Source organism: Otolemur garnettii, unplaced genomic scaffold (assembly GCF_000181295.1).
Source record: "Otolemur garnettii isolate 467f Iridium unplaced genomic scaffold, OtoGar3 scaffold00098, whole genome shotgun sequence".
Classification (NCBI taxonomy): Eukaryota; Metazoa; Chordata; class Mammalia; order Primates; family Galagidae; genus Otolemur; species Otolemur garnettii.
In genome coordinates this window covers 5,496,481-5,509,312 of record NW_003852493.1, presented here as the reverse complement: position 1 = coordinate 5,509,312, position 12,832 = coordinate 5,496,481, and the positions used below count along the sequence as shown (strand labels likewise).

Sequence of the window (12,832 nt, the reverse complement as noted above, 5' to 3'; positions counted from 1 at the left end):
GGCCATATCTATTTCAGATATAAAATGGAATCTGAAATGAAATCCTTTCTCAATGAAGAGAACATTGGAAATGAATGCCTTTGTGACCTTATAAATTTTGGTGAGTTTTTTGATCCTATATTTAAAAGGGAATTTTGTTTTGAAGAATGAAAATGGACTACTCACTTCATGTTCTTCTGATATTTTAACTGCTGTTTTTTTTTCCGTAAAGGAATCCAAAAATAAATCTGTATCCTAATGACCTGTTCTTGAAGAAACTTAAAATAATGTGTTTTCCTTGATTCAATTTTGTTTCACCATAGAACAAGACTTAACAGAACAATGGTGCACATATCTTAAAAATGTGATAAGTCCCGTCCAGCAGCTGAGAGCAGATCTAAAGTACAGACAGCAGCACACTTCACAGCCTTCACACCCACATGCTGAGTCTGACTCTGTGAAAGTATTAGAAGAGGTTAGTATATTGCCTTTATTTTCAATAATGTAATGTTCCATTTTTGTCCCAACTAGAACAGTTTGAGATAAGAAAAAACGAGAATGTCTTGTGTATTTAAATAGAAGGTCTCAGAAAATTCTGTCTACTCAATATTTTGCCTGAGTCTGTCCGAGCACCCTCATTTCTCCTCTGGAAGGTTACAGTGGCCTCGCAGCCGGTCTCCCTGATTTCAGTCTTGCCCTCCTCCCAGACCATTCTGGGATACCACCCCTGGGGCTAGGGGATCAGGTCATCCTGCTGCTGAAATGCCCTGGGGGCTCCACTGGTGCCTGTGTGTTCCCATCCGTCCCACCCCCTTCCTGCTTCTTGAGTCGCTTTTCCTTCCCCACAAAAGCTTGGTGCCACCTCTGCTGGCCGCCTTTCTGTTCCTCCCATAGTCCAGTCTCCTTTTCACATTGGCTGTTTCCTGTGGCCCATTGATGGCACTTTCTGTCACCGGGGTCTTGGCTTACATGTCCTCTTCTCTGGCAGGCCTTTACTGAGAAGCTACAGTCACTGCCTTTCATGCCATCCCTGTTTTTACATCACCTGCTTCCTCCGGAGACTTTATTATTAATATTTTTGTATTAGTTTGTTTTTGACTGCCTCTCCTTAATAAAGCATAAGGTACTTGAGTGTACTCGTGCTGAATGTAATAAAAATTTAGATGATTTTTGTTTCTCTATTTTCCAATTATTCTCAAACATTATTATATTGTTTTCATAAATAATAATAAAAATTATAGATCCATGCCTAATTTCCATGCTGGAAATTAGAGGCAAAGATGCAAGGGAAGGAAGAGATGATTGAAGCAGAGACAATTTGGTAAGTTCTCTGCATTACTACAAACAGAATCCAAATATGGGTTAAGAGTAGCTATGACCGCACTGTATTTTCTGAGATCATCTTTGGGTTGTGTGTCTCGAGGCCTCCCTGAGGCTCATTTGTCTGATGAGCCCTGCCTGGCTGGCATCTTTTTAACTGCCTTCCATGGGTCCTCCAAGGGACTTTCCCTTATCTGATTTTTCATCACTTATTGGTTTTTGAGAATAATCCCATGTCTCTAAATATAAATATTGGATGAATTGCAATAATTTGCATGCCACTTGTTCCAAATGTCCTATAGGTTGAGTTTGTGAAGAAACAATTGAAAGCTGTCTTCGAAAAACTTGGCCTGGAGCAACAGAAAATAGAAAATGATCTTTCAAACTGGAGTATGAAGGTAAGTGTGATGCTGTTAGTAATTTGTTTATCAAGTGGTCATTTATATTAAATAAACTAATCAGGCTCACTGCTTGTAGCTCAGTGGCTAGGACACCAGCCACGTACACTGGAGCTGGTGGGTTTGAACCCAACCCGGGCCTGCCAAACAACAATGACTACAACCAAAAAATAGCTGGGTGTTGTGGCAGGTGCCTGTAGTCCCAGCTACTTGGGAGGCTGAGGCAAGAGAATTGCTTAAGCCCGAGAGTTTGAGGTTGCTGTGAGTTGTGATGCTACCACACTCTTCTGAGGGCAACATAGTGAGACTATGTCTGAAAAATAAATAAATAAATAAATAAATAAACTAATCATATTTTTTTGCCAGATACTAGATCATTCTTCAGAAGAAAAAACTAACCTGCTTAGTGAACTGCCTGTGGAATTAGAAACTTCTGAATGTCCATATCCTGATTTGAAATCTTCAATCCTTAATGAGTTCTGTAACTTCACGGAGAAATATCAAAAGAAACTCCAAGATTTTGATCTGCAGTTAGAAGATATATACAGGTGATAAGATAAACTAATTTAATCCTTAGATTTTTGATACTACATTTTTCTTTTTCTTACTTTTTTTTGCAATTTTTGGCTGGAGCTGGGTTAGAACTTGCCACCTCCGGCATAGGTGGTCGTCGCCCTACTCCTTTGAGCCACGGGTGCCGCCCCATTTTTATTTTTCTTTGGTCCACTATACTTCTGATTTACTGTTTTAAAGTTGCCATGTGAATGGAATATAATTCATAAATGTTAGATTATTAGTTGAACAGAGAAGATCTTTTTTCCAACACAATTGTCTTGATATAATGGTTTTTAAAATTTTTGTAAGATTAAAACATGATGAAAATACCTCTCTTATTGAGCTACACAGATAAGAAATAGTTTGCAGTGTTTTCAGTAACCACAAGTTTTCATTTCAAGATATGAAGCTATTCTGCTTGGCACCTATAGCGCAACTGACTAAGGCGCCAGCCACGTACACCTAAGGTGGCGGGTTCAAATCCCCAGCCCGGACCTGACACTGCCCGACCTGCGGGCGGTGTCGGGAAGTTCATGATCAGTGTATGAGAGGGAGAGGGAAAGGGTGGACACAATCACACAACCACTCATACAGTATAGGAAAAAGGCTGAGCCGAAGCTGTTTATTTGGGATTGGTATAATCTTATATAGGGTTAGGTGAGGGGGAGTGGTTACTTCATGAAGCTGAGTCTATATAAGGCTAGGAATGTAGTCTTTGGCCTATGATAGGTTTAAAATGTGAGGGGAGGGCGGGGGGGGGGTTATGCTGTCCTGAGGGGAGGGGCCCTGTGCTGTGCTCTGCATTTCCGTCTAAGTCTTGTACAATGTATCTAGTTCTATCCGGTTTTCTTACCAGTACTGGTCTCTTTATCCGACCTTTTCACATGGGGGTTGAATTAGGCTAGCACTTCCTCTTACAATGTAGTTTAATATTTCTGTTAACCCTTACACGGACCTGCCAAACAACAATGACGGCTGCAACCAAAAAATAGCTGGGTGTTGTGGTGGGCGCCTGTGGTCCCGGCTACTTGGGAGACGGAGGCAGGAGACTCGCTTGAGCCCAGGAGTTGGAGGTTGCTGTGAGCTGTAATGCCACGGGCACTCTACCCAGGGGACAGCTTGAGGCTCTGTCTCAGAAAAAAAAAAAAGAAAGAAAAAAAAAGATATGAAGTTATTCTGCAGTGGAAATTTACAAATCAGTACTAATAATGGAATATAATGTAAAATGTGTCCATGGAATTATATTACTTGTAATCAACTGTGATTTTATCCTATGGCAAACACAGAGTATGTTTTTTTAAATTTTTAAAAACTTTCTTATATGTGTTAAATTGTTTTAGAAAATATATTTCTGGTTTTTCTTCTGAAAATGACCATCCTCTTCTGTGTGGTGAATATAAAGTTCAGTGATTCAGAATTCAGGTTTTGCAATGGTAACATTCTCTAATGCCTTCTATATTAAAACTCACTTGAAGAACAAATCCAGATATACAGATAGACCACCCTGAGTCAGATCAGTGGTCTGCCTCATGTAGTGTTGGGTATATGAAGTTTCTTGGGGCCATTTTTTTGGAAAACAGCTTTTTTTTTTTTTTTTTTTTTTTGAGCTAGAGTTTTATGGCCCCATGGCTAGTGTGCCATGGCATCAGTCTAGCTTATGATAACCTCAGACTCCTGGGTTCAAGTGATTCTCTTATCTCAGCCTCCTGCATAGCTGGGACTATATGCACCAGCCACAAGGCCTGGCTAATTTTTCTATTTTTAGTAGAGATGGTGTCCTTCTTGCTCAAACTGATTTCAAGCCTCAGCCTCCCAGAGTCCTAGGATTATAGGCATGGCCCACTGTGCCTGGACAGTATAATTTTGTCCTGTATTAATCTAAAAATTTTCCCCTAAAATTGCATATTTAAAAAGAAAGAAAAACCATTGAAGGGATATATTTATAGTAAATTAAAAATGAAGAGTACTTAACTTTGAAATGGAAAAAAGTGAACAAGACAAATATTTGTATTTTTTATATTTGTTATAAATTTCCTAGAATGTAGCCTCCCTATATGAAACTCCTACTGTTAGAAATTAAACAAGAAAACCTGGCATGGTGGCATGCACTTGTAATCCCAGCTACTTTGAGGTGGGAGAATAGCTTGATGCTAGGAGTTTCAGACCAGCCTGGGCAACACAGTGAGACCCTGTGTCTAAAATGAGTAGAATAGGCGCCTGTGGCTCAGTGAGTAGAGTGCTGGCCCCATCAACCTGGCCCCGGCCAAACTGCAACCAAAAAATAGCCGGGCTTTGTGGCGGGCGCCTGTAGTCCCAGCTACTTGGGAGGCTGAGGCAAGAGAATGGCTTAAGCCCAGGAATTGGAGGTTGCTGTGAGCTGTGTGATGCCACTGCACTCTACCAAGGGCAACAAAGTGAGACTCAGTCTCTACAAAAAAAAAAAAAAGGTGTAAAATGAGTAGAATAGAATAGAAAAAATAAAATAAACAAGGAAAAGCCTTTAAGCCATACTGGGTAGAGTGTTTGCTTTGGCAGCTCCTTGGTGCGATTCTCCAGTTACAGCTTCTTGCCTGTGTCAGCACACCTGCAGGTGCGGAGAACCAATCTTAGGTGGAGCCTGAGTTTTCCCAGCCTTAGCTTTGTGCTTACAGCTCTGTGTTTGTGTTTTCCTCCTCTTCACACAGCTTTCGGTTTTCTGAGAGCCCTTTATTCCCTCTCTCTCTTCCTTTCTTCCTTCCTACATTGCAATAAAGCTGAGAAATAAATTAATAATAAATCATTTACACTTGATTGATTAACTAATTGCACTTTAATTGAAACTCAGTTATAGTGAAGTATTAACTTTTTTTTTTTTTTTGAAACAGTGTCTCACTCTGTCACTCTGGGTAGAATGCTGTGGCATCATAGCTCACAGCAATCTCAAATTCCTGGGCTCCTCTTGCCTCAGCTTCCTGAGGAGGGGACTACCTGCATGTAACACTACATTCAGCTAAGTTTCTCTATTTTTAGTAGAGATGGGGATCTCACTCTCAGGCTGGTCTCAAACTCCTGAGCTTAAGCAATCCACCTACCTTGGCCTCCCAGAGTGCTAGGATTACAGGTATGAGACTGGGCCAGGAAGTACTAACTTGACCATGCACTTAGCTTAAGTCTCTAATTATAAAATAAACAGGCTCTTCCCACTCCCCATCCTAACCTCTTTAAAGAGATTTTAGAACTCATCAAGCAAGAGGATGAGAGTTTTTTGTTTAGTTGGGGAAGGGCATTATAATCAGTCATTATAACTGACTTTGGCTATGACAAAACCTTTCCTCCCAGATGATAGGCATCCTGTCCCCATGAGAAATCCAGCTGGGACTGTGGCATTTCCAGGTTAACTGCTCCTAAATAAGAAGGAGTTTGCCTTAGCAGCCTGAAATGACTTCCTTTGACCAAGACCTGTCCTTCACAGCCTGCTTTCCTTCCTTATTTTAATCTGATCTCAATTTCTGCTTTCTTCATGTAGCTCTGTATGGCTCAGAAACAGTTGGGATTCACAGCTGCACATTGAAATTACTGAAGCTTAAGCAGAGAACTAGATGAATATACTTCACATGCTAAGATTTCTGCAGCAGGAAGAAATATTGAAGATACTTGTAAAATAGCTTAAGAAGGCTGGAAGGAGGGAATAAAATTCACTGTGGACTCTGAAGAATAGGCAGGTTAGAGCAGGCAGTAGAGGGTAGGGAAGATTAAATGACTAATCTCCCTAAGAAGGGAGATTAGATGAGTAGACTGTAAACTTCATGAGGACAAAGAAGTTTAGTGTTATATTTACATGGTTAGCACTTAGCACATGCTGACAGCAGTGTTGTCTGAATAAATGATTGTTCAAGTGAGTTGAATTGAAGGTGAGAACCATGAGGGAGAGACTGGCAAGGCATGTTATGGGAATAGGAGGAATATCAGGATCATAAATTCTAGTATAATAGTCTACTTGCCACATATAATTATCCAGAGTACATTTTCTGTAATTGATGATGTGTTTTACTTGTTGAATATTCATTGAATAATTCTCAATTTACCATGGTTTCTGTCAAGCTCCTTGTCAGGGGGTTCAATGAGCATATGGGTTTAATATGGCCTTTCCTCTGAGAAGGCCTGGAATACTGGAGGGAAGCAACATACATATATGTACCTTGACCAAATAAAAATCAAGTGAGGAAAATATTTTGTAAATATGTTGACAGTGAATAATGAAGCATCGATAAAAACTGAATGAAGGTTCAGGAATGGTTTATTTGAGAAGAACGAGTAAAGGGACATTTTGAATAAATACAGAGGTAATATGTATCAGTAACCTGTGGCTGGTGAGCAGAAAGGCATAAAATTGCACTGTTCTAACTAGGAGAATGAATTACTTGGGCAATTGTAATATCAAATGCACTTCCAATTTGACACTATCTTTATTTGTTTTGACATGGCCATTTCTTCTTTCAGTTCTAATTATTAAGTCTTATGAAAATTCACACAGATTATGCATGTGTATCTATCTGAGGACTTTTTTTATTGTTTGGGATTTACTGAGGGTACAAAGAGTTAGGATACACGGATTGCATTCATTAGATAAAGTTCCTCTTATAATTGTGTCCTGCCGCCATACACTGTGACTTCCCCAGCTCCTTTCCTCCTCCCCTCTCCCTCATCCCTCATTCCCCTACCCCACCCTTTGTATTAGCTCACTACTGCCTTCATATTAGAGTTGAGTACGTTAGATTCTTGCTTCTCCATTCTTGTGATGCTTTACTAAGAAGAATGTGTTCCACCTCCATCCAGGTTAATACAAAAGATGTAAAGTTACTATTTTTTATGAATAGTATTCTATGTTATACATATACCACAGCTTGTTAATCCATTCCTGGGTTGGTGGTCATTTAGGTTGTTTCCACATTTTGGTAATTGTAAATTGAGCTGCCATAAATAGTCTAGTGAAAATGTCTTTATCTGGGGGCATTTTTAAATTATAAAAAGTTTTCATCTGGCTAAAGGCAGTGGATATCATGGGTAGTCCCAGAATTTATTTTTCTCTATCGTGTACTAGCTTGCCAGTTTGGTTTGACACAACTCTGCCTCCAAATCCAAAAGTAACCCCTGATTGGGAATAAATCCAGTCAGTGTCAACTCATTTCCCCAGCCATAGTAACTAGACCAGGAAGGCCCACTTTAGGCAAAGCTCAGAACTTTTGTTAGATGCTGGGGAGGAGTAGTGCCTGTTCTTCTGTATAGATGTCACTGAGAAAGCACAGGGCTGAGGTTGCTGCTGGCAGCTATCTTGTGAATGGAGGACAAGGGAGGGCAGAACCCAGAGAGTCTGGGGGAAAGTGAGCAGGAGCCCTGTCTGAACTGCATGGACAGCCACCTCGCTGCTGGATTTTTAATGGACTGTCAGTCTACATTATTGTCTTTAACTAGTGTCACTTGGCTAAAATAGCCCTGATTTGACACAATAGTTGATTGGCTTGAAAATATCTCTGACTGATGAAATTAATCTGTCAATTTAATACAATGGTAATTGAAGAATTATTAAAATCATTCCAATTTATTAGGAAGATTAAATTTGTAAAATCAGCCAACATTTAAAAATTAAGATTAACTAGAAGGGGGGATAGAATCTGTATAGCCAAATAGAAATGTGTATTTTAAAATCAAAATAAATTAGAAAATTTTACATAACTGTGGAGTATGTAGCAGATCAGTGAAACAAAATAGAAAAATAAGAATTAATCATAAAGGAAAATTGCAAAACCGTGGGGGGAAAGATTGGATTATTTATATTAGCATTAGATAACAGACAACTGGAAAATAAGGTTATATCTCCTCATTGTTGTATGTGACTCAATTAACTTCAGGTACATTAAGATGTAAAGAAGAAATAAAATCATAAATGAACTAGATAGAAATAAATATTAATCTTGAAAGGCCATTTAATTTGTGTTATTTGCAATGAAAGGAAAAGGAAGAGTCTAAATAAATGCAGTGACATAAATGTTTTAAAATATGATGGTTTCTCAGGGAAATTTTAAAGCTTCTGGTTTTCACTCTGGCAAGAAAGAGGCATAGATGTTGCTACTCTATCCTAACAGCAAATAAAAAGCTGAACGAGCTGAAAAATCAGCAACTCTTCTTAGATATAACAGATACGTGAGGTCGCAAGGCAAACTTCTGCCCCCCAAATTGGAGAGACAGAGAGATAACAAAGAATCACAACTTAGTGGAACAGAAGCCCCGGAACAGAAACCTCTGCAGGGACCAGGGATAGGCTAGGAAAACCTGAGGTGTAGCTAATGAATTACGGGAGGCTTGGTGTCGACAACTCTGGCAGCTAAAAACTCCAGGAGGACCCAGTCATGGCAAGTGCCCCCACACTTTTGTGAATTTTACCTCCAGGAGCTATATTAGGTCCTCACAGTGAATATCAGAAAAATTTCCTGTGCTTCTGACAGGGGGAGGAGAAAAGGAAACAACTTGATCTAACAGTTCAACACAAACCCAATCAAAGTCCCAGCAAATTATTGTTTGGATATTGACAAGCTTATTCCAAAGTTTATGTAGAAATACGAAAGACCAAGACAGCTTAATATCAAAGGAGAAAAATTTGGAGGATAGACACTACCTAACTTTAAGACTTACTATCAAGCCATAGCAATCAAGATTGTATGACATTGGCTAGAAAATGGCCAGAAAGATAAATTGAATAGAGAATTCGGGCTCATATAAATAATGACGCTTGAACAAGGGAGCAAAGGCAATACAATGAAGTAAAGTTAGTCTTTTCAACAAATGTAACTGAAACAACTAGACACCTGCATGCAAAAAAAAAAAATAATAAAGAATCCAGACCTAGACCTTACACCTTTCACAAAAATTAACTCAAAATGTATCATGGACCTAAGTGTAGAACACAAAACTAAAATTCCTAGAAAAACTCATATGAGAAAACCTGGATGATCTTGAGCATTACAGTGACATTTTAGATACATTATGGAAGACATGATTCATGAATGAAATAATTGATAAACTGAACTTAACTAAAATTATAAACTTCTGCCTTGGGAAGGAGAATGGGAAGTGAGACAGAAGACAAGCCACAGAATGAGAGAAAATATTTGCAAAAGACACATCTGATAGACTGTTATCCAAGATACACAAAGAACTCTACAATAAGAAAACCACCTGATTAAAATATGGGCAAAGGTCCTGATGACATCTCACCAGAGAAGATAAACAGTTGGCAAATAAGCACAGGAAAACATGCCCGTCATTATATGTCATTAGAGAATTGCAAATTAAAACAATGAGCTACTCTACATATGTCTAAGAATGGCCAAAATCCGGAACACTGATAACACCAAATGCTGACAAAGGTGTGGACCAATTTGGAGTTTCTTACCAAACTGAACACACTCTTAACCTTATAATCCAACAATTGAAATCCTTGGTGTTTACTCAAGTGAATAAAAAATGTATGTCTACACAAAAACCTGCAAATGGATGTTTACAGCAGTTTTACTTGTAACTCCCAAACTGGGAAGTGACCTAGATGCTCTTCAGGAGGTGAATGGATGAATAAACTGTGGTGTATACAGACAATGAAATTTTATTCAGCACTAAAAAGAAATGAGCTAGCAAGCCATAAAAAGACATGGTAGAAATTTAAGTGCATATTGCTAAGCAAAAGAAGCCAATCTGAAAAAGTTACATAGTATATGATTCCAACTATATGGCATTCTGGAAAAGGCAAAATTATGGAATGAATAAAGAGATTAGGAGTTTTCAGGGGCTTGAGGGGAGAGAGAAATGATTAGGCAGAAGACGGAGGATTTTAAGGGCAGGAAAACTATTCTGTGCATTACTACATGGTAGATACCTATCGTTAAGTATTTGTCAAAACTCAGGGTATGTGCAACAAATACCAAGAGTGAATCCTCATATAAACTATAGGTCAGTGATGGTCAATGTTTGTTCATCGATGGTAACAAAAATCCACACTCTAGTGAGGAACATTGTTGGTGAAAGAGGCTTTTTTGTGTGTGGAGACAGAGGATAAATGCACTCTCTGTATTTTCTGCTCAGTTTTGCTGTCAATCTAAAGCTGCTCTAAGAAATAAAGTTTATTAATTTCAACAGAGATAGGAAAAAAGAATAAATAATTTCACTGTGATTTACCTGTTTAAGAGCATAGAAAAGAGAAGAAAACTTCTGTGTTAATGAAGTGTCACTTTGAAAGAAAAACTGGACAAATATTGTACAGATATAATAAACTATAGCCTAATGCCATGTCTATTGATGCCAAAATCTTTAATAAAGTATCTTCTATCAGGATCCTAAAGCACACGAAAATAGTGATGATAAAGAGATCCATTATGGCCTATCTTCATGGACACTACAACGCCATTAAAAATTTTAACATTTACTCTTTAAAAGTGTTAAAATATTAATATTAGAGACGATATCTTTTACTGTTATAAAATAAACTCAAAACTTTAACAGGAAAACAATAGAAGCATTTGTCTTAGTGACAAGTTAGTCTATAATCATCACCATTATTTAATGCCCATTCTGGAATTCTAGACAACACAATCAGACAAGATAAAGATATTCGAGTTATAACACATAGATACAGGTAAAATTATCTCATTTGCAGGTAGTAAGTTTTTTACTAGGAAAACCAAGCAATCACCAGAAAAAAAAATCTATACAAGCATGAGATAATTTGGTATGATATCTGGGTATAAAATTAGTATAAATAGAACTCAAACTCTATATATACAAGTAATACCCAGGTAGAAGATAAAATGAAAAAAACCAAACATAGTTTGCAATAGCAATAATAAACATAGAATATTTGTGTATTTATTTAAGAAGAAATGCAGAAGATCTGTACTCTAAGAAGAAAACTTTAGGCTCGGCGCCTATAGCTCAACCGGCTAAGGCGCCAGCCACGTACACCTAAGGTGGCGGGTTCGAATCCTCAGCCCGGACCCGCCAAACAACAATGACGGCTGCAACAAAAAAATAGCCGGGTGTTGTGGCGGGCGCCTGTGGTCCCAGCTACTTGGGAGGTGGAGGCAGGAGACTCGCTTGAGCCCAGGAGTTGGAGGTTGCTGTGAGCTGTAATGTCACGGTACTCTACCCAGGGGGACAGCTTGAGGCTCTGTCTCAAAAAAAAAAAAAGAAGAAAACTTTAAAATGTCACAGAAGAACATAAAACTTGAGCAATTATGCTTTAGTCTTAGAATAAAAGATTCAAAAATTATAGATATTTTTCCACCCAAGTTTAAGTTTTATGTGATTGTAATACAATTTTTACAGGTTTAAAAAATTAAACAATCTGTATTTTAATTCACAGGAGAAAAAATAAGAACATATAGAACAATTCTGAGGGAAAAGAAGCAATAATGAGGGAGGACTATTGCTATCATATATTAAACATTTTATAAATGATGTTGTCATCAATAGATATGTCCATATGATTTGGGTTCTGATAATCAGAAATACTCACATGAAAGGTGGATTCAGAATAGCAGTGAATCCTGTTAAAAGGAAAAGAGGCAGGAGGAGGGACCTCTATTTTGCTCATATGGATCATGCTCTCAAATCGCAGCTTCCTGAAGCTTAGGTGGGGCCCTTCCTAACCACAGCAGAAGCATTGTGATTCTCTGGGAGCTGGAAGTTGCTCCTCTAGCCCTTTCAATTATTGTGTAAGTCATGTAATATCTAGTCATAAACCTCTTTTTGCTTAAAGAGTTTGAGTGGTTTCTATTATCTGTAGCTAAACCTAACAGATACAGCAAGGGTGTGGGAAAACATGTATTTCATACTCTGCTAAAGGGAATCTAAGCTGGTGAAATTTTTCTGTAGTACAGCAGGACTTATCAAATCACAGTAATATGCCATACAAATACACTTGAATGTATTTACACTGATTTATTTATAGAGTCATTCATTATAGTAGCAAGAAATTGAGCAAAAATCTGAATATCAATAGGGGCTACTTTTTGTAGATTATTGTACATCCATACAATATATTATTCTGCAGATAAAAAAGTAAAAACTTACATATACTGACATGGAACAATATCCAAGGGTTAGGAGGAGATATAGAGTTATGCAACCAAAGCAATGCCCAGCATGCATTGTGCATGCCAGGGGAAAGTAAACATATATATTGAAATATATTTTTTATCTTTGAAACAATACACAAAAGTTGATAACATTTGTCTCTGGAGAGGAAAACCAGATGCCTGGGAGATGAGGTGTGAGAAAGAATTTTCATTGTAGCTCCTTTTCATTATAGCTTTTGAATTTTGAACCATATGTATATATTTTCTAAAATAAAGAATTTCTAAAGGGAAAAAATTAACAAGGGTAAAAATTAAGTAGCAAACAGCAAATTTTTAGGCAGCTCTATTAAAAAATTAAAAAGAACAAGGTGAAATTTATTTTAAAATGTATTTTATTTATTTAATTAATTTATTTATTTTGCAGTTTTGGGCCGGGGCTAGGTTTGAACCCACCACCTCCGGCATATGGGGCCAGTG

General features: G+C 37.9%; 1 protein-coding gene across 1 annotated transcript in view; it reads left to right on the top strand.

Annotated features, from left to right (window-relative positions):
* CCDC148 (coiled-coil domain containing 148) overlaps positions 1–12,832 on the top strand; it is a 242,673-nt gene that overhangs the window by 99,326 nt on the left and 130,515 nt on the right. The window contains exons 4-7 of the mRNA XM_003795962.3: positions 18–100; positions 303–454; positions 1,602–1,697; positions 2,064–2,245. Of these exons, the coding sequence (XP_003796010.1) occupies positions 18–100; positions 303–454; positions 1,602–1,697; positions 2,064–2,245 (513 nt within the window). The remainder of the gene's footprint in view (positions 1–17; positions 101–302; positions 455–1,601; positions 1,698–2,063; positions 2,246–12,832) is intronic.